Below are 23546 nucleotides of genomic sequence, written 5' to 3'. Positions count from 1 at the left end.
TCCACAAAGCTAAGAAAAAATCAGCAACATTCACGTTACAGTAGAGATTTGGGTCTTGACATATGATTTACAGCTTCCGAGAGTTCGTTAGTCAGAGCAAATAGAGCTGCCTCAGCTTTGGACATACAATACGAATATCAGTTTTTCACAGACTGTTTTCAAGAGCTATCCTTTAAAACGTAAAGTAAATGCTGCTAGCAATGCTCATCAATAAAGAGTGATTCATATCCCCAAATTAAACTCCTTGGGCTCTAGGTATCTAAAGGCAAGTAGCATTTGAAAGTGGCCTTAGAATAGGTACAATGATGGAATAGGAGAGCATCTTAAACTATAAGGAAACTTCACTTTCAGAAGTGAAATAATCCCACAGAGATGTTCCATATGTGTATTACTCCAGAGAGAATGTTGATTTATTGAAGTTGTTAAAGGCATACAGATAGCCAGGAATACCATGTCCAGGCATCAAAGATATGTCAGAATTAAAGGACACCATAGTCTGTAATTCTTTCTTCACTAGGAGAGTGGTTAGGCCCTGGAACAGGCTGCCCAGGGAGGTTGTGGATGCCCCGTCCTTGGAGGTGTTCAAGACCAGGTTGGACAGGGCCCTAGGCAACCTGATCTAGTAAATGTGTATGTTTGGTGGCCCTGCTAGGCAGGGGGGTTGGAACTACATGATCCTTGTGGTCCCTTCCAACCCAGGTCATTCTGTGATTCTGTAAGTAAACAGGGTTTGCTCTGTAAACTAGTGAGAAACCTTTTCAGAGCTGCACTTTTGAATGACAATTGCCAGACCTTTGACTACAAACACACAGTGCAGCACATGTCACTACAGTGCAAAAAACCTCCACTCAGACAAGTAGTAACAGTGCTGCACACATAATAGAAGAGCAGTGAGGCTAAGACTGTAGTAAATTCAGTATCATTATGAGCAAAAAGTGTGCTAAGAATTAAGACTAAATCACCGATCAAGTGCTCCTCAGAAACACAGTCTCATACTTCATGAGGTCAATGATAACTTTAAGAGATGACAGGATGCTTTTTGAGACAGCAGGTATCAACATTGAAGAGAAAAACAAACAAACAAAAAAAACCCAACAAAATGCATTAAATACCATCAAGTCAACACAAGGTGCTGTTGGTAGAGGTAATGGCAAAGAGATGCTAGTCTTCCTTACACAGAAGCTTCATGCACAAACTGGTTATTTGCCACCGTGCCTCTTTTGGGCAGAAAGCAACAAATTTGAAGAAACAAAAGTTTGATAGAACTATGAGCTTCTTTTCAAGCTATTTTCACATGAAGTATATAGCGGGAGTTTCCCGTAAAATAAGCCACTCCCATGGCTTCAAAGTATTAGCTATACACCACACATTACCATTTAAGAACTTTTAGCATAATTATTAATTCCATACACACTGCAAGATACAGAAATCAGGAACATACTATATTAGTCAGATTTTGTGAGTAAGTGAAATAAGAATTCTCCCACCTTACAGTTAAAGGCAAAATACAACTTCAACAGCTCCTTATTGAGTTACATGTAGCTTACTCAAGTGACAGGCCCACACTTTTATCTTTCAGTGAGTGTAAAATTCTCAAATACACTTTAATCTCATGTAATCAAAAGGGTTCCTCTGCTTTTACCACCAGCCTTATTCCAGCAACATCAACAAAGTTCAAGCTCAGGAGGGAAAGCACTGGGAGAATGACAATTGTACTCACTTCACTATTCTAGTCTTCCTAATGAGAACAGTTGCTTCCTAAGACCAGAACTATAGATATTCCATGTTCTGTGTTAAACTATCAGACATCATACCTGGGACCCTACAATCAACAGAAAGGTGCAATAAAAGGGGGAAAAAAAAGAAAGGGGTTTTAGGGAACAAAGAATAAGGGGAACAAAGCCACATGCAGAACATAAAAAGAGACCAAGAGATACACTTCAACCACATAAATCTGAATAACAACACAGAGAAAGTTATTTAAACAGCACAGCAGAGGGGAAAAAAAAAAAAAAAAAGAGTTAGCCTCACCTTCCAATACCAATTTAGGACTTACAAAAATACAGCAATAATAGCAGGGTGGCAAAACATACAGCCACAACAAATGAGGACAATCCCAAAAGCAGCAGCCCTAGACCCAAAAAAAGAAAATTAACTTACCTTCAGAAGGCCACACGTAGACAGAGATCCTCAGCAAAAGATATTGTCACCTCCATTGCCAACCCCTAACTGAGTTCTGAGAACAGGTGAAGCCTGGCTCCACCACTTCTAGTCACTCAGCTGCATCACTTGCACCCAAGATCCCTTGGGTAGACCTTGCCTTCCCACCAGGTGATCAATCACTGCTTCAGGCTGTGACTCAGCATTTCCATTGCAGGACAGCACAGATCCCATCTCAGTTTTTTCTCCCTGCCTTGGCAAGGGAACTCATAAGATTTGCTCCTTTGCAGTTTACTTCATCAGTTTCCCAGTGAAGCCCCAGTAGTAATCTTTCCAAACTGTCACTACTGAAACTACGGGACTAACAAAAGGCCTACTCAAGACTAAACTTAGACAGGAAAGCTGAGAGGAAAAGCCCACCAAACCAAAAAGCAATACTTGAGTACTTGTAAGGAAAACTTGATCACAGCCTGAACCTCTGATTAACCATTTGAGGCAAGCAACGAGTCAGCTGTGGGAGCACAGGTGAAGGTAATTCAGCTGTGCTCGCAGAAGGAGTCAAGCTCCAACCCCTCCTAGATGCCATTTAATGGCTGACCATCACTAAGGTAGTATCTCTTTCTGGAGATTGGTCCTTTGTGGAGTTTTTGTGGTGAGCCTCAACAGTACTTCTATAACATAAATAAGGTATCCTCATATTTTACAAAACAATTCTATAACACTATATGTTCTATCAATTCTTCAGTTCCTATTTAATTCTGAAGTCTTGATTCCAGCAAGACTACATTGCTCACAAGTTTTTCATCTACAATGCAGTTTTTCATCTCACTTTGCTCTATCAGCAGGTCAAAGCCCGTTTGTCGTATGCGTACAAAGCACATATTATATGCAGCAGAACCAGCCCAGGAATTTTAAACAGCACCTGATTTTGGACCCCTGGCTGTTAAACTCTTGACAATAAAAACAATTTAAAGATATGTGACAATATATTAAATAGTTATTGAAATCAGATGCAAGTCTTGAGTATGGCTTTATTATTTCAGACTAAGAGCATTCTTCCACTGATTTCCCTCAATAGATGGACTCAGGGTGCTCATATTGGTGACTCATAGCACTCAGCCAGTTCAAAAGCAGCCTTTCACTCTCCTTCATGAACAGGTGTGCACAAAATCTCTGCTTGTTTGGTGCTGCTTGCAGACAGCTGACTACCCAAAAGTCTGAGAATTCCCAAGCCACTCCTTTCCCTAACACCTCTCTTTGGGACTGGATGATCGTATGAATCCTGCAGTATAAAACACTAATCTTAAAAGCTCAAGTGCTGTTTTAAGACCAATACCTACCAGCATTCATCTCACTGAATATAACAGTTGAATTTCCCATGACTCAAGAATTAAGTAAGCTGTTTGCTGCGGCAGGATTCTGGAAGTCTTTTTGTTTCAGATGTTTAAACTGAACTATCTAAATAAATACTCCGTACAAAATGAGATTTACACTGTAACTTTAGACAATGCATGAATAACTACATTAAAAGAATTAATGCATGAATCTAGCTTTCCTACATTATTTTGTTCATCCCTCTGAAATTCAAACTCATATCCTCTGCATGCACATCCTGCAAATTAAGCAAAATTTCTTGTTACCTGTGAAGCATTGAGAGTTGATTTCAGCTGACTGGAATAACAGTTGCAGGTGACAGTTGTATAGATTGAAAGGCTTAGATCCAGGTCAAAATGCCTTTTCAACTAAAGTTTTGGGATTACTTTTTAAAGAACTCTTACGTACACATTTTACTGTAATGCCAAGCCTGTAAGGCGAAGGGCAAGGGGAAAAAAGCAGAATTTCTGACAATAAAGAAAGCACGTTATTGAAATAAATAAATGTGTCCTGCAATTCTACAGTATATTACTCCAAGAACCTTAAAAGTTCTTAATAAACAGCCCTTAAATGCTTCACAATGCTTCTCTCAGTCTCCTTTTTGTGTTTTCTAACTTTTACAGGACTAACTTATTAGTTATCAGAAGTATACGAGTACTAATGACAAGAACACAAGTAGAACTTTAGAGGCAAAAGTAAACAGTAGATTCCTTTTATTACCTTTGTTTTGCGTTATTAACATATTTTTGTAATTCTCACCACGGAGATTCTAGTAGTTTTCCATACTGCCATTCCACATGAAAGTGATTGGTTTTAATTAATCAAAAAATCACCCTGTTCATTTTGAGTGAAAAACTAAGCACACAGGTATGTTTACTTTGAGTAACTGGGGCAAGTGTAATTTGGAATATAAAATCAACAGCATAATCCGTATCTTAACCATTGTGCCCATCTGAATCTGGAAAGTACCAGTTTTCCTACTGAACACTGAAATTATGCAATAAATACACCAGATATGTTTCTTTCCTCGAACTTGGAAATTTTATCCTAAGAACATGCTGTGTGAATGTGCAGAGATAATTAGACTGTGCAGTCAAATATCGGGTTAGATATTCACATTTTTCTTAGCAGGTAAAAACACGTGGGTTAACCACAGACCCACTGTAAAAGCTGAACTGCAAGAGGTGAAGGAGCAGAAGAAGTAAATGAAGATTGGAACATTAGAAAAGAGATATAAAATGAGCCAGACAAAAATTGAGACTGATAAAACAGATTGAGAAAGAAGAACATTTAGTAATCTAATGAAGATTTATCCTATGAATGTTAAATGACTCCTCCAGCAGCCCCTCTTTAGGGTTGCATATGTTTGGACCAGCCTGACTCTGCAGTAACATAATGGCAAGCAAAGAGGAAGAGCATGTCTTTGTATGATCAAAAGTATTTTGGTAATACAAATACAAACTAAATACTGGACTTTTAGTCTAAATTCTGGCATTTCCGTAGAAATAACTACACTGAATAGCATTCTCAGTCTGAGCATGAAATCACAGGAAACAAAATTGGCAACTCTGGTGTATTATTTGGTAATTTCTAATTTTATTCCAAACACTAGCCTTCTGAAATAGGTATAACTCAACTTCAAGGCAATGATTTTTTATTTCAAATAGCCCAAGAGCTCTACAAATAATCACCAACATATTATCAGACTGAACATAGTTGACATTTTTATGTTCTCCATCTGCAGGAGACTTGGGCTTTTAAAATCTATTTTAATTCATTTACAGAAGATGAAAATTTTCAAGTAGTTACTTCTGACATTCCGGCTTCAAGAAGACAGTGGAATTTAGTCTCAAATAAGGTAAAACTGGGGTACGATTGGCTAAACTGGGAAAGTTAAGGACAAGGAGTTTTTGCTAAATAGAACCAATAGTATTGTGTGAAGGTATGAATTAAAGCAGCTTTAGTACTTCCATGCTGAATGAGATGTTTCTGTCCTGCCTGCTTTAGCTGTCTACTGCGGCCACCTATTATATCTGAGTGTCGCAGAAGAACCTGGAATCTAGCCTGCACTGGCAACAGTAACATTGACCTTGCTGACTCCTAAGAAAACAATTTCCTATCACGCTAAAATAACAGTGAAAACTGATCTGTTCTGCCTTATTTCCTGTTACTAGAGACTTCTTGATATGAAATTGATATGAAAGTAGGTTTCTCTCTTAGTCAAAAATTTTAGAAAATAAAGTATGCTTTGGATACTGGTGAGAAAAAAAAATAAATAAATAAATAAAAAGAGAATCACAGACATTAGCACCAGATAAAGTCACATCTCTAAACTCTGTACAGCTGTACTATGACCATGATTATTTTGGTCTAAATCTTGTTAAACTGAAGAAGTTGAATGTGAATATTTAATGCAGCACATTTTCAAATATCTTTATTTAGGTCCACTGTAATGAACTAGTGACAATTTTCTTCCTGCTTCCTTTTGTTCCAAAAAGGACCTCCTTGACAGCTCATTGCTTCTTTTATGTAGCTTATGTTGCTCCAAAAGTAATGCCTCCCATTTATTTCTGTGGAAACTACAACTGATGAAAGGAGCACGAAAACCCTAGTTGATAGAGCAAATGCTCAGCTACAGAACATAATCTTGCAACAGTTACCATTAGCTGTGCATTTTCACCAGCCATGAACAAGAACCTGCATGCCGCAGTCATCAAAATCTGCATTATCATGGGTATCTCACAGATTCACAGCTGCTACAATGTCATAATTTCTAGGAATACATTGCCTATGGAGTCCATCTTTAATCTGCATGAATAGATGAATATCAGAACACATCAAATCCAGACCGTAGCTTGGATGTGGTAGGATAGTCCAGCCAAGGCTGGCAATGTGTTCCATGGTCTACAAATTGTTTTGGTGCCTGCTCCTACTGTTTTGCCTTGTTCTCTGTCTTGACTCTGGAAGTTTGAATCTTCAGCTTAGTCAGTGTTGCAATGTAGTGGTCAGAGATGATGGTTTATCTGGATTCCAGTAAATCCAGAAGGACCATCTCTTTCCTTTTCCAAAAGACACTGTACATCACATTAACCACTAAGGGCTGTATCTTGACCTTTGTCTTCAATGGGAAATTTACATGTTACCACTCTACAGACTGCCATTTTGACTCTGGCTCATTGTGATAATATCACGTTTCTTCACTGATAATGATGTGATGCAGGAAATTGTCACCTTCATTCTCATATTGGTTTAGTAGCTCCTGACAGACTTGCACATGGTGTTCTCTGTGTTCCTGCATGATCATTTTTGGATACATGGGGAAAGCTTTAATTAATTCTAATGTTGCCACCACCATTTCCAAAGCACCGAAGCGATTATTCAGCTCTGTACACAGTTCACTGGTCATAATCTGATGATTTGTGAGGATGAACTGATCAAGATGTTCTTCATTTTGTGGTGTGACAGCTGTGCACAGCCATCCATAACATGGTTTGTCTTTTACACTGTTGTCACAACTGCTGAAATGCACCACCCACCAACTCACTGTGCTCACATCCTCTGTTTGATATCCAGAAATGTTCAGCAAGCATCAATAAATGCCAATGGGGACAATTTTTTTTTCCATATGGAAGACTTCAGTGACATACCTTTGCTTCACACACACTTCCACAGCAGACACCATTTTGTCAGACTGCCCCTCTGCTGCTATCTGTCACATAGCAACAAAATGTAATGAAATTTTGGTGGGAAGGTTCAGCATCTACTGCCATATCACCAACATCCATCTCTGATGGTGTGGGCCAACATAATAACAGCCTTCATATCTAGAGAAAATAGCAGTTATTAAAGTGACAGCTAAACATCTCTGGTATATGCGACAGACACATATTCCTCTGTGCATACTTCACAAGTTCTGTAAGTCTGTTATCAAGTTCTGTCACAGCAGAATACATACCTGCCAGTAAGTACTCAAACACTGAGTGGGTTATCCTTGGCAGAGTATTCAGCATCAGGCTGTACTTTCTTTAATACTTCCTTCTCTGTGTAAGTAATGGAGACTGCCATGTGTAATTTCAAGCCAGACTTATGGCTTGGTAACACCTTATTCTCAGTTAATGAGTAATATATCACTTAAATGCAAAGCAGAGGGTTTTTAAAAGCACAGGGACTCAGATTTTCTAAGGTGGTCTCAGTACACTATCGTGTAATTGAAATCTTCAACTTCACACGTCAATGAAACTGATCTGGTTGTGGGCATTCAGTTGACTGAGAAACATGCTTTATTGAACATTTGTTCCTGAGACATTTTTTTCCTGTCTGCTTTGGAATTATTCATTCCTGGACATATTCTTGGCTTCTAACATATTTTCCATTTTATTGAAGACCCTAAACCCAAAGCTGAGACTTGTCCAAAAAATGTTGTTGCACGCTGAGCGCTCCAAAGGCAAACTTCAGCCTAACAAGGTTAATTTCCCCAGGCTCCCCTTACTGGCTCTTTCAAATGAGTCTCCCTCTCTCCTCTGAGAAGCTCTGGGATAGTGAGGTTATGTACAGCCTCCATAGAAATACTACTCTTATTTAGTTACTACCTTAATTGACTTGTACATCTGGTCTCTTGGACAACAAAAAAAATGGTAAAACATTTGCTTCTGCTCCAGTCTAGAGGAAACTCATTCTCCTCTCCCCATTTCCCTTATCATGAAAAGTTTCTGTAGATTTTGTTGGGCTCTTTAAGTCTTGAAACTGTAACCTCAGTTCTTATTCCCTTGTTTGTGTCACACTGCCAGATAGAGTGGTGCTATATAACTGCATTGGACTCTGCAAAATTTTTACTGTAATCTTCCCCAGAACAGTTCTATCAACGGAGAAATGCTTCTATCAATGCAGGCATGCTTAAACTAATTGTATTTGTTTTCTACCTCTGCTGCAATGTCCCCAGAAGTTCACACACTCCAGATATTTCTGCATTTATTCCATTTCACTTGCTGCTCATAACATATGGCAACACAATCAGCAACAAACATAAAATGTATCCAGAGCCAAATAAATAAATAAATAAATAAATACAACAGAAACCCTACATATAGATTTTGTATTATATACTTTCATACCAGTACATTGTTATTTTTAATAACATCATGCTCTCATACACTTAGATTTAACAGATAAGAATCTGTAAAACTGATGATTTTCTCTATGACTGTTTTAGATTTTCACACACTTCATCTGTCCTCTTTTGTCTACTGTTATCTCATCCATGAGGTGAAGATAACAAACACTGTACTGATAACACCAAGTACTGACTTAAAGAGAAAAGAGCAATTCACCTGTTTATGTGCTATAGTTGCTAACAGGTTGCTAGATTACATTCGCTAGACTAAGGCTACTTGCAATACAAAATGGTTTTTTGTAAAATATCATCCCAGAAGGTTGAAACCAGGATGAAATAACTCTTCAGACTGCATTTTAATGCCACACTGTTAGGTGACCACTGTAGTGAATTCCTGTAGTAAATGAAGGAATGACAAGGACTCAAAAAAGGAAAATTATTTCATTCTGATCATACACGTTTTCACAAATACAAAAGTGCTTCAGATGCAGAAGAATGAATAAATAGTATTTGTTCTTTCCTAGCTGCAGCACAAATCTCCAAAATGGAAGATGTACTATAGACTGAAGTGTCAACGGTGACGGATTGTACTTATACGATAACAGAAGCAACATATATCAAAAGTCAGAGATGGAACCTTACCAGACTCACAGTTCAAGGTTTTAATATTCAAGATAAAAAATAAGGTGTGAACCTTATAATCTGGGTGGGATAAAATGCCTGTCAGAGGTTTGCTTTGGCACCTGCCTCATCATTTCCATATTTCTCTAGCAGTTCACATCAAAAGAGTTTCCAAAATACAGCAGACACTCCTGGGAGACAATCTAACATATCAAGCAAAAGTCTGCACCCAACAGCACAATGCCATCATTGCTTCTTAGTCTACAATTTCCACATTATCTGGTAGGTGCTTATATACACAGACTATCAGATGTCCAATTAAAGCTTAAAGGTGCTGCCCATAAAATTCTAACTTAAATGTTTACAGACAGTAAAAAGAAGACATTAATGTCATAGTGTTATAAGAAACTAAGCAGGCGTTGCTAAAAAAACAAACACTGCTATTCAGGGTCATGTGATTTTTAAATCAAATCTTGGACATAAGACCATTAGTAGCTGACATGTAAAACTATAATATTCCCAGTGGTCTTTAAGGAAAAAGAAAGACGGAAAAGCTAAGTCAGGGAGGCTTTGTTTTTAAGGAAGCATTTTTTTAGAATCTTTCTATGTTTCAGAACGCACACACACAAAAGAAAAATGTATCTTTTTTTGGTAGCTGAACATTAATAAATCATATCAACAGATGTTAAAGCAAGCAGAACCTGATTGTGAGAAAAATATTGTCTTTCAATATTGTTGTAAAGGGACAACAGGAGTTGAGAAATAAAGTAAGCACCAGTAAAATGATATTGAAAGTACTAAAAAGAAGAAAAAGAGAGAGAGAGATTAAGTTTTTATTAGTGTAGGTTTTTTTGTTTGCTTGGTTGGTTTTTGTTTTTTAACAACATTTTAAGCAGCAAGAATAAAATTAACTTCTTGTTACAGTGTCTTGTAAACTTCTATGTTTTTATTCCTAATGTTATATGCTGGCTTCTCTTTCCACAAAACAGTAGTCATTCTCCACTAACAATACACAGGCCTCATCTGTTTCTCATTAAATACCTTACTTTTTTTCTGTAGCACATTGTGTTTCTGTCACAGAAATCTGAGAGAAATGGGTCCCAGAACTGAAGATTTTAGAATAAGTTCCCTAACCTTGATTCAGCATTTTTAACAAGCAACTTCAGTAACTGGGAGACATTTCTTTGCTGATAATTTCTGTTTAGAGTGCCCACATCTCATCATGTTCTAGCAAGAGACACTTTAGGTCACCCCAAAACATGAAGGGGCTTTCTCCATGCACTGTGTGACAGCCAAGAATCATTTTGGGAGAGCAAGGAGAAAGAGACCAAAGAGAATAGGACCTCCAGAAGGTATCTTCTTTCAACAAAGCCAGTTGAGGCAAAAATGCAAATAAAAACACAAAGAACAAAAGAAATTCCATTTTTCTAGAGTGTAAAATACATGAGAGAACATTCCATGGGCATAATTTCCCAGCCTGACCAAACTGGGGCTGAATTACATAGAAACCTTGATGAAAGGCATTGTAATTGAGAATGGGGAACAGACTGATTCTTAACATATGCAAAAGAATAGTAAATAAGTGTGTTTTTCTGTAGTAGTTACATCTTTCAGCTCAAGTCATCAGAGGCTGTTTTTTTCACATGCACTTACTACACAGTTATAGAAAGGTTTTAATTTTTGTAGATTTTTTATGACGGCTGCAGCTCTCACATTAATTACTCATATTTTTAGCATGTTATGAGTGTTTAGTGCCTTACTACACTGCAGTTCATAAATGAAAAAAAAAAAGTCTTTTTTTCCTTTCTTGTCAAAATTCCTACCTAGCCCGCAGCATAGAGATTCTCAAAGAAACTCAGACGTTACAAGAAGCATTAAAACATGAAGGCAGAGTAAGAGATGCACATGTGTCCAAAGATACAGAAAATATCTGATGTGAGACACACATTCATAGGCTTTGCTATTTCTGCTGTTTGTTAATTTTCTACTTTTTGTTTTGTTTTGGCTTTACATCAGAACTGACCTAGAATATAATGATACTGATAATCCTTGCAATTTGCAGAGCACAAATCATGTTTCATGACAGATTTCCTCAGTCATTTTTTGTCCCAGAAAAACATCTTGTGTAACAGTAACATCAAAAACCAGTTATGGCAAATAAATTCTCTAATACATATTTTTCATTCCCTAGCAGGTAATCCTGATTTCTACAAATATATTCCTCATGACTGCAAGCAATACAACCTCTAAAGAAAGACCTCTTCTTCTGTAAATTTAAATCTAAATATCCAACAAATTTGCTTACTGATATTTGTACAAAGTTTCCATGGGTAGTATGTGACTAGCCCCTGAACTACCATACTTTTGGTATTTAATTGGATTACAAACTTTAAAGATAATGAGAAAAGTTGAAGTATTTGCCATTTATTGCTTGCAAGAAAGCAAATACAGGTAATTACACAAAAAGCAGGCATTCTCTAATCACTTGTGTACAAACCCAGTTTAAATGAGTGTTTGAGAAAAGCAAATAAAATACGTAACAGATGGGACCACCCAAAAAACCAGCCATTTGGAAAGGAAACTCATGCTTACAAGTTCTTCTTGAGCATTTTTTACCAACTGCTGTCTTTTTGTTCTCCTGTAGTTTTGGAAAGGCAAAAGAAGTATTTCCAACCACTTCTGCTTCTTGAAGAGTCTCCTCTGATTTGGCGCTTTTATAGTCCAATATAAAAACTGTCTAATATATCTCTTCAAGAAAACCGAAGAACTATCATGTATGTATTGCTCTGGAGGTACTCTATACAGAGGACATTTCATGGTTGCTGCTTTTTAAATTTTGTTTCACTGTTTTTCCTACTTGTGTTCTTATACACCATAGAAGTACATCCTGTGTGACAGAGTTCTTTCTAAAAGTGCATGTACATAACTTGATGTGATAATGGTATCTTCATTCACTAGTCCTTGAAAAAGAAATTAGTATTTCTGTGAATATTCATTGCCAAAAGGAGTTTTTCATCTGTCATAAGTAGATAAGATTTATCCTATCAGTAGTAGAGTGATGAATCAGTACAAACCAATTATTTCATTGGAGACCTGAAGCAAGACAATGATGAATCAGGCAACCATTCATTTTGAAGAATTAACAAACCAAAAAATGGTACATCAGAGAAATGTTTATGACCTATGATATGATAAATAAAGTGAACTGACAACTAGATTTACACTTGCTTTCTGGTAAAATAAGTTATATTGAAAAAGTATCCATAAAGCCTTACTTGCAGGCAAAGGCAAAGGACTTAAACTTACAGAAGTCTTGAAGGTACCAATGGATTCCTCTGTTTGACACTCTTTTGAAGCTTTGAGACAAGTATGTATTAACAGCATCACCTATATTATCTATGTAAACAAAATATTTCCCTGTCAAACCAGTTATTCAACTTACAATACAGAATTGAGAACATTTGTAAACAAATTATTTTTGCTAAAACATCTCCCAGCCAATACAAAAAGCCCTGAAATGCTATGTTCCAACCTGATATTATGCAGCGATAGCAAGATATTCATGTTGGTGAAATGCAGAAAGAGCTTCAGAAAATCAAAAAAAGTCACTTTAATGATGGAAATACAAGTCTTTTCCTCAGTTCACCTTGTGTGCAGTAAAATCCCATGGATAACCCATAGTTTAGACCATAGCTGGCTCAGCTCCATGGCTACCCCAGACTCACTGCCATGAGAGCTGGCAATGATCACACATGGCAGTAGAAAAGCTGCAGTGGACACAATGCTGAAGAATCACAGCTGAGCCACCAGATAATTATGCAATACAGAAAAAGGAATAAGGAAAAGACAGAAAAGAAATCAACACATGAGATGAAGGGATAAAGATACTCCCAACCATTTGTTGAAACAGCACAATACTCTTGTATTCCCAGTTAGCATCCCATGGAGGGGTGGGAAGGAATCAAGCGTCCTTTTCTCCCTTGGTGAGTGAGGGAAAGAAAGCTGACAGTAAGATTTCTGATTCACTAGAAGAGGAGAAATATCATCCAAAATGAAGATTTTCTTAAAGAAAATAAAAAAGTCCATAAGCCATTGTAATTAAGAGATGGTTTATCCCTACTATGGCAGTAATGCATCTTTGTTTCACGTAGCTTGCCATGTCTTGCAGTTTCATTAGCAGTGGGACACAAGACACTGTACCAGTTGCAGCTTCAGGCTCTGGAGGTAAGTGGTGACTTTTTGAATTTTCCTTGTGTTGGTAAACGGCATGAAAATGGAGGAAATGAACGCAAGCACAGGACTGTAAGATCATGACTGAAAGATTTCTTTACTCATCTAACATTAACCTTGTGATTTTTATTTTTTTTTAATCTTGGTGTTAATGATGCTGCTCTCAGCAGGAGAACAGACTAGGAGCACCATAAACTACATATCTAGGAAGTGAATGGTTTTCACATTCCCATTTGAGTACTCAATCCTAATGTGTCCATGTATCACCAAGTGAAGAGACAGAAGAAGATGAATAATCAGGATGCCTGACTACTGAAGATAATTAATAAAAAGAAAGGAAACCAGTCATAGAGGGCTTTGGTGGAGTTCATGTACAACAGTGTTATTAATTCTTCAATTGTCCTCAGACAACAGCTAAAAGAAGCAACAACAAATTAAAAACAAAACAAAACACAAAATACAAACAAATCTTGCAGGTATTATATCCAATGTTTTAAACTTGATTACAGTGTGATTAAAAATAATCATCAACTATACTTAAAGGAGAATGTACAAATCCCTGCCTTAGCAGATGTTACAAGACTGAATGAAAAAGAAGGTCTTTCAATATATTTTAAAGCTTTCAATGAAGCACATAGTGCAAGATGATAATATTAACACATAAACTTGCAAATTACAGATATTCGATGGGTAAATATTGTAACAAAAGAATTTTAACATTAAAAACTACTGTGTAAGAGTTTGAGATAAATATGTTTATTTCCTTTCTGTAAGATAAGAAACTTGCTGGTTTCTCTGAAAGAACACTTATTTTTAGTAATCTAAAGCAGGTGTGCTCAATCTATACTTTTTGATACCAAACCAGGAGAGTTCACCCAAACAGATCATCTAACCTTCTGCCTGCTCCCAGCATCTGTTTGCCTGGAATCTCAGTGGTCACCTCCACACCCAGAGACACATCTAAGCAGAGTCACCTGTGGGCCTCTGGGCCCTGGCTCACCAGCAAGTACAGACAACCTGCTGCTGCTCAGGCAGCCCACCTGGCCTAACACGATGGTCCACCTGCTCTGAAGATCCTCTTAAAAGTAGTGTGCAGCATATAGTCCCCTTGGATTACACTAACTGCTCTGGCAGAAGCAACCTCTTCTTTGCTGAGCTCTGTCCCACCCCTCATCTCTAAGCTGTGTGTGAGCTGTGCTGGATGCAGAGCTTAGATCTGTGAAAATAATAAAAAGCCAGTGCTTCCAGAAAGGGTGTTTTCTTTCTGCTTGCTGTAATGGGGAAGCACTGGGTACAGGAAGCTGCTCCAGGAAAGCTCATATAGGTCAGGTACTTCATATAGTCACAGTCAAAACCAACTTGTATGTACCTCGCTCACAGGCCTGGATCTGCCCGTGATGTCAGAGATTACATTTTCATTGAAACAACATATAGAGTTAATGCATTATTAGCACTGTAAAAAACATTTGTTTATGTTTAAAGAGCTTTAGCCATAAGACATTCATTTAAATTTCTTTCATTAATGGCTTTGATTCAAAATATATATACATTTGAGGCTGTAATATTACTACTAAATCTTGAAGTTTTTTCTTCATGGTAGATAATGCCACATATTGTATTTCACAGAACTACAGAATGGCTGAGATTGGCAAGGACATGTGGGTCCCTCTGGTCCAACTCCTGCTCAAACACAGACATCCAGAGCACATTGCCCAGGTTTTTTGAAATCTCCACAGGTGAAGACTCCACAACCTTCTGGACAACATGTGCCAGTGCTCTGTCACCTGCACAGCAAAGGAACTGGATAATATTTTGCCAAGCCACTGTTCATCATACTTGAAAAGTTTTGGCTGTCACGTGAGCTCTCTGCAGTGCCTGGAAAAAGGGAAATATCATTCCCATTTTCAAGAACTGGAGAAAGGTAGATCCAGAGAACTGCAGACCAGTAAGTTTCATCTCTGTGTCTGGGAAGATCCTTCTGGAAGATATGTTAAGGCACATGTGAAACAAGGAGGTGATCTAAGACAGCCAGCATGGTTTTCCCAAAGGCAGATCATGCAGTGCATGCTTGCAGCCTGGAAGACAGAGTGTATACTGGGCTGTATCAAAAGAGGATGGGCCAGCTGGAAGAGGGAGGGGATTGTCCTCCTCTTCTCTACCCTTTTGAGGCTTCATCTGTACCATGTCAAAGCCTGGGGAACCCAGAATAAGAAAGACGTGGAGCTGTTGGAGCAAGTCTGCAGGTGGGTAATAAAAATTATCAGAGGGCTGGAACACATATCCTCTGAAGAAACACTGAGGGAACTGGATCTTGTTTAACTTGGAGAAGAGAAGGCTGTGGGAAGATCTCATTGTGGCCTTCCAGTACTTGAAGGGAGCTTGTAAGCAGGAGGAGGATTGAGATTTTGTGTGGTGCAGTAGTGGTAGGTCAAGGAGGAATGGCTTTAGACTAAAAGAGGGGAGATTTAGATTAGATTTCAGAATGAATTTTTTTCCTCCAAGGGTAGTGATGAGGCACTGGAAAGGATTGTACAGAGAAAGCTATAAATGCCACATTCCTGGAGGTGTTCAAGGCCAAGTTGTATGGGGACCTGGGCGGCTTGATCTGGTTGGTGGCAGCCCTGCCCACAGCAGGGGGTTAAAACTTGATGGTATTTAAGATCCCTTTCAACCTAAGCCATTCTATGATTCTATGATGTTCAGAGAGAACCTCTCTCTGAGAGGACCACTGCCTCTTGTTCTAACACTGAGCACCACTGAAAGGAGCTGGCTCTGTCCTCTTTGCACTCTTACTTCATTGATGAGATTCCCTCTTAACCTGAAAAAAGCAAAGTATGTTTTGATCTATAAATAAATGACAATTACCTGAATCATTTAAGTTAATTCCCTATTCTCAGTTTTTCTGAGTACTGAAAGTAATTGGAGAAGATTATTTCTATAACTTTTTACCACTCACATTACAGGAACTTCACATCTTTCTGTTCCAATGTATCTCTCAACAGATTGAGTTTTAATTATTACTACTTCTAAATTAATTTGAAAAATGAAACACATTCACTGTCCAGAGAAAGGAAATTAATAGAAAATGAATTTGGCAGTAAAATAATAGCTTTAGTGCCTTGTAAAAATTTAAAGCTGCACAAAGTTCTTCCACCAAAAAGTACTTCTAACAAAATCAGAAAAACATTTTCTCTTCAGTAATTCATGTAATGTCCATAATTTGCCCAGAAAATTACAATTGTATTCTCTGTAAAATGAGAATAATGTGCTTTATTTGGAGTAAGCAAACCATTTAAAGTTTTCTAACAACAACAAAAGAAAAAAAAAATTGCAGAGTATAGCAATAGATTTGTAAAGCTATAAATGTTTCAATAAATGCTTGTATAGTCTTCAGAGGGGATATTGCATGCAACACAGGAATTAATAACAACACAACAATGGTATGACTCTATAAAACTGTTTTTCTTTTGTTATGTTTTTATTCTGAGGGACAGTAAGACTGTCTTAATATATTTCCAATTTGTTACCAAAATAGCAATGAAAATTCTTGGTATTATTTCCCATGATCATAAGCATGAAAGTTATTAAATACAGGCATTCAAATAACAATCACTGATATTCTTAAAAACAATATGAATGAAAATAATAATGTGCCAGAAGACAACACCATGGCAACACTTTCTAGCAATTCATTTTACATATTCTAAAACACGTTTTTATATGTTCATAAAATCATATAATCATTAAAGTTGGAAAAGACCTCTAAGATTATCTAGTCCAACAGTCAACTTATCACTACCATGCCCACTAACCATTTCCCTCAGTGTCACGTCTACTGTTTTTTTGAACACTTCCAGGGATAGTGACTCCATCACCTCCCTGTTCCAGGCCCCACCACTCTTTCTGAGCTGCTGTCAGACCTTGAGGCCATTACCTCTTGTCCTATCACTATTACCTGGGAGAAGAGCCTGACCCCCACCTTGCCACAGCCTCCTTTCAGGTATTTACAGAGAGTCATATTGTCTCCCCTAAGCCTCCTTTTCTCTAGGCTAACCAACTGCCATGCCCTTGGCTGTTCCTCATGTGAGGCTTGTGCTCCAAATCCTTCACGAACTTCACTATGCTTCTTTAGATGCACTCCAGTGCCTCAGTGTCTTTCTTGTAGTGAGGGGCCCAAAACTGAACACAGTACTCAAGGTATAGTCTCACCAATGTTGAGTACAAAGAGATAATCACTTCCTTGCTCCTTGTCCCCAACCTGTAGTAATGCCTGGGGTTTTAAGTACCCAAGTGCAGGACTCACAACTTGGTCTTGTCAAACATCATGCAATTGGCCTCAGCGCATTAATCCCCCTATAGGGTCATCTTACCCCCAGGCAGATCAACACTTTCTCCCAACTTAGTGTAATTTGCAAACTTACTTATTGACAGTGCACTCAACCCCCTCATCCAGGTCTTTAACTATAAAGGTTCTGAACAGAAGAGGCCCCAATATTGATTCCTAGAGAACACCTCTCATGACTGATCACCAGCTGGATCTAACTCCATTCACCAATACTCCCTGGGGCAGTCTCCCTCCAGACAGTTCTTTACCCAGTGAATAGTGTAAGTCATCCAAGCCATGGGCTGGCAGATTTTCCAGGATCATACTGTGGGAGTAAGTGTCAAAGTCTATACTCAAATCTAGGTAAATTACAGCCACAGCCTTTTCCTCTTCCACCAGGTGGGTCAAGCAGTCATTGAATGGGATCAGGTTGGTCAAGCAGGATCCGCCTTTCATGAAGCCATGCTAGCTGATCCCCTGCTCTCTCATTCCACCTGATCACACTGAAGATGATCTGTTCTATGACCTTCTCTAGTACTGAGGTTAAGCTGACCTATAGTTCTCTGGATATTCTTCTGACCTTTTTTGTAGATGAGGATCACACTGGTAGGTCTCAGGTCATCTAGGACCTCACCAATTGACTAGGACTGTTGATGAATGATGGAAATTGGCACGGTGAACACTTCTGGCAACTCCCTCAGTACATCTCATACAGAAAGTTTATTGTGGTCCTTGCTGGACTACTCTGGTCCTGAGAAGCACAGATAGAACTTGTATCATTGTGACTTTTCTGGATGACTCATTGTTCCTCTTAATATAGTATGATCTTATCAGGAAAAACATCATAGAGAATCCTAAGAAGGATTCTAATCCATAGAAACAGAAAGTTATTCTATCCTTTAAAAGAGTACTTGAATAAAAGTGTTTTTAAATTTGTCTGTATTGTAAACAAATCTTTCAAAGCATAGTAAAACTGCTAATACTGAATGCTCTAGTGAAAATCCTTGTTGAAGAGCAGAAGAAACCAGCTATGTCCCCTTTTATTTAGCCACGTTTGTTGCTTGGACTGTGGAATGTAACCACAACTCTACTAAACGAACAGTACTATGTAACCACACAACTTCAGAGAGTTTTGTTGTTGTTGTTGTTTTTTATATTTTAGTAGTACTTTAACTATGATGTGCAAGAATAAACCAGCAAGAGAAGACTTTCAGTACTCAATCAATTCCCAGGTGAACATACAATATCTACTCACAGAGAAACAGGCAGCTAGGATTACACTGTATTTTAATTTTCTGTTTTCCCCAAAAAAAGGAGCTGTCTGATTCTCATAGCATCCACCCTTGAAAGATAACTGCATTCTGCAAAAAGAGGAATTTTGGCATCATGGATAACAAAAGCCAAATGGCATAGAATCAAAATAAGATTCTTTTAAGAACTCTTTATCAGAACAGTTGTTCCTAGTGAAAATATTAATTAGTATTTAAATAAAAGGACCATTAGGATCTGATCCAAACATCTTCTTTGGGTTGCAAGGAGACTTGACTCAGATCTGTAACTATTAACACATTCTACAATTAAGTGCTGTAGTATCAGTAAGATAATAAAAACTAATTTATATCTTTGTTTTTCCTCTAAGCCCACATCAGCAATTTGTGTATGTGCTAGACAGAGAAGATCTGTGCTGACAGAAGAAAGAGAAAATTTGAAACCATAAGTTCTAATTGCTAACTACTGAAGACATTAAATGACCTTCTATCGGTGCAAAACAAATGCTTAAAGGTGAGGTGATTTCAACCTGAATTTTTGTGCAATTTACTCATCGTGGCTAAAGGCCATCCCAAAGTTACTAACTTTTGTTCAGTAATGCTTTTGTGAGAGGTCAGTACTTACACCACATCTATTTCACTTTTTTTCATTCTAAGTTCAGCATCATGAACTTTCAAGCAGCTGAAAAACAGTATGTCAAAACTGGAGATACAGTCTGTTTACTCTGGGTGCTGTCTTTTTTTCTAACAGGTAGTAAATGAACAGATATGCAGATGTATTTTAGATGGCCTTTTCACTAAGAAACATGCTCCGGTAAAATTTCAGTTTCAAATTTGAGTATCCATTAAATTAAAGAGCTCTTCTAGGCATAATTAGCAACTGTGCTTAAATATTCACAAACTGCAGGATGTTATATGCAGCATTTAATGCACATATCACACATATTAACATATCAATGCACATATTAACAGTCTGTTAGTTTGGACAGTGAGTGTTTTTGTATGTAAATTATTCATTAATGGATGATTCTGTTCTCTGTTCCACTCTGTCCAGTACGTCTTCCTTTAAGGATGATGATTTGGGGGCAGATTTACTGTTACGTATATCCATGTTTTAGGAAATACAAGTGTTACTCAAGCTGTGAATCAGTTTTCAGGTAACAGGGCAGTCAAGATGATATGCATCCAAAGGATACCAACAGCACTCCCCCAGGTTCTGTTAATGACTTTCATTGCATACATTTTCAAGTCAGTCACATCACATTCAGCTGAATTAAAATGAAATCTTTAATTCCACTTTCAACACTTCTTCCTCTTTTAATAGTCTAGGTACTTCTAAAAGAAGTGCAGCAAAAAAACCCCGCATGTGTAGTGGTAACAGTATGTTGCCTACAATAAGCACGCTTATTTATATAGCTGGACAGAAATAAAGAATAATCCCAGCAAGTATGAGTTGCCTTTAAATGAAAAAAAAAATAAAAAAATCATCCAGATATTCAGTCAAACAATTGTGTATGCAACACAAAGTCCTGTATGCCTCACTCCCAAATGCTGTCATGACTCATCTGCTTCCCTTTTCTAATAGTCATATTTCTTTCTTCCTTTGTAAGTGCAACATTGACAAATGTTGCTGTGTTAAATCCCATCTTCTAAATGTGTTGATTTAAGCTGCAGTTTTGCTGCTTATACCAATAAATTTACTGAGCATAATCACCGTGGTTACAAGCTTCCTTCACATAATCAGTACACCTTTAAAATTTGCTCCTCTATCAATGCCAACATTTAAAATAACGCGCAACATGGTAAGGCTGAAAATAGAAAAGGCACAGCTGATGATATCCTGGAAGACCTGCAGCTCCCTGGAAATACAGGAGTTAACAAGCACAGGCTGTTTGGGAAGCTTGCAGGAAACACAGCACTGCGCAGCAGATGTGTGGAGAGTACAGAAGGTGTGGCCTCAGATTTCTGCATGCATATTTAACTATCAATAATTAAATGTCCTTCAGGTTATTATTAAAGAACAATCTCCTGGAGAGGAGGACTTACAAGGCTAAATGAGGCCTAACACATTTCTTTGAGTACAGAGCAGAGAAGAAGAGCAGGAAAAGCCCAGGTTACTCACGGTTCTTTTCACCTCTCCACCTTGACCCCGCTCTCATTCTAGGCGAGATGTCCACAGCAGCAGTGACTCCTACCAGCCACAGCAGCAGCAGCAGCAGTGACAGCACAGCCATGCCAGGTAAAGAAAAATGAATAACCTCTACCTGGGAGTACTGATAAAGATGAATTAGGAGACTTTCCTTAGGAATGAATAATTGGAGCTAAATAGCACTTACTCAGCAGAGGCAGAGGGAGATGTAAAATATCATTTCTATTAGAAATGCTTACTAAAAATTATATTTCCATTGCATCATTTCTTCCTTTTATCCAGGGCATGTGAAAACAGAACAGTTGTAAAGGCTTCCTCTGAGCAGGTGAATCTGGCACTCAGATGCTGCAGGAGACGTAGGGAAGGATCTCCATGGTCTGACAGGAGCCACTGATTCCTAACCTGCCTCTGCCACCTCTCAGCTCTTCCCAGTGTTTATCAGTGCTCCCCACAGCACTGCAACTCCGGGCACAAACAGGCTGAAAGCAGAGGTGGTGGTTTGGCTTTTTTTCTCCTTGACTTGCATACTTCACTGCAGTTTCGCCAAGCAGGTGACACGGAGTGTTTAATGTCGAAGCTCAAAATTCATTACATTTGTCAACGGTGCAAAAGGACAGTTTGTGGAGCTGCCTCTCCTACTCACAGCAAAAGGGTGGTGGGTGGAGGGGGCGGGGAGGAAAAAGGAGGAGAAAGGCTTAAAAAAAGAAACATATTTTTATGATGTTCAATTACTCTGCCGCTTATTTAGCATAAACATCCTCTATTTCCAGGGAAAGCAATACAAACAATGCTAACCAGGTTTCTGCCAGCAGCCCCTGAAGGAATGGTGCAGTTTGCTAACAGAGAAGCATGCAACAAGGAGCACTGAGAACTGATGCTGTCCTCGCCTGCCTGCATCTGCTGACAAACAGAGCTGTGCCTGCAACCCAGCTGTGCCAGCACCCTGCTGCCCACTGAGCCAGCTGTGCAGGGCCATCTTACACAGCACCCTGCTGCCCACTGAGCCAGCTGTGCAGGGCCATCTTACACAGCACCCAGCCAGACTGGGCAGCAGGATCACAGGCTTTTCCAGGAGATCTAAACAGTTTCAGAGCAGAAACATAATAGTAACAATCTATGGACCACAGTTATGAAATCATCCCACATGGCCTGTGGAAGCCTGGAAAAGCTAGATCCTGTGAGACAAAAATTGCTATAAGAAGATTGGAATGCTTTTCACTAGTGGTGATGGAGCAGTTTAGTCTAGATTAAGTCTACATTTATACGTAATAAAAGAACTTACAAAATATCTAGTTCTTTAACACCAGGATCATCAGCCTCAGAAATACTTACAATGGTAAAACTCATTTTCTTAACAGAGCAGAGCAGCAGAGAATTTGCATTCTACAATCTGACCTTATGCATCACACGTGGCATGTTAGCTGTCAGGTATATGCTATGACTATAAATGAACTGTAGAATGAAGGAGGTTTTTGAATAAAATACCAGAATAAATTTCTAGATATGATTTCAATTACAGAGAAAGAAGTGAAAAAATAAGCTATTTTAGTCATAATGTCTATCTGTTCATGCATGGTGTTCACGACCAATGCTCTTTATGAAATCTGAACTCAAAATGATTATTGCTGTTGAGATATTTCACAGTGACCAGTTAAAACACAGCCACCTGAAGCCATTCATCTCTAGATGCTCAGATGTTAGTGATGATAGCTTTCCAAAAGAGATCAAGAGCAAATCATTCACCTAGAAATATCAGATAGCAAAGGTACTGTATCAGAGTATCTTCCATTACTATTAAAGAAGTCCTTTAAAAAGGGGGATACAAATGTGGGTCAGGGAACTGGAATGGGAAGGCTCTGTTTCATCACTCTAACTAATTGAAGAAATCAAGAGAAGAGAGATGCTCTCTCTGCAGTTTATATTAAGTACAAGAATTGAAGCATTTACAGCGCAGGGCATAAAGAACCTGGCTCTGTCAAACCCCACACATGTTACACATTACAAGTATGTAATGCTAAACATTACAGTTTTTGCCCTGGCCCTGGCACACTCAACACATTAATCTATCTCCCATGTACAGATGTTCAGAAGGTGGTGGTTTTGGCATGAGGAGCCAGCACGGAGTCTGGTCAGTGAGTCAGCAAGTCCCAGTCCCAGAGGTATTTCCTGATGCAAAAGCTTGATTTTTTGCAGTCATTTCATTCTACAGGAATCACATTTATGGGCTGAAGAACAACAGAGGGTCATCCCTTTGCTTGCCATCAGGCCTCTGCCCATAACAAAAATAACTCCTATGGGAACATACAGTGT

The 23546-nt window shown here is 38.3% G+C and overlaps 1 protein-coding gene across 6 annotated transcripts in view; it reads right to left on the bottom strand.

Annotated features, from left to right (window-relative positions):
• ROBO1 (roundabout guidance receptor 1) overlaps positions 1-23546 on the bottom strand; it is a 688445-nt gene that overhangs the window by 487504 nt on the left and 177395 nt on the right. Inside the window, exon 1 of one of the 6 annotated variants that reach the window (XM_015880172.2) lies at positions 21210-21348. The exons of the other annotated variants lie outside the window; for them this stretch is intronic. Coding sequence (XP_015735658.1) covers positions 21210-21321 — 112 coding nt within the window. The 5' untranslated portion in view covers positions 21322-21348. Of the gene's footprint in view, positions 1-21209; positions 21349-23546 lie in introns of those variants that run through there. 6 annotated transcript variants of the gene reach the window in all.

The sequence above is a fragment of the Coturnix japonica genome, chromosome 1, assembly GCF_001577835.2.
Source record: "Coturnix japonica isolate 7356 chromosome 1, Coturnix japonica 2.1, whole genome shotgun sequence".
NCBI lineage: Eukaryota > Metazoa > Chordata > Aves > Galliformes > Phasianidae > Coturnix > Coturnix japonica.
Note: the sequence above shows the minus strand (reverse complement) of the source record. Positions and strands in the feature narration are given on the sequence as shown.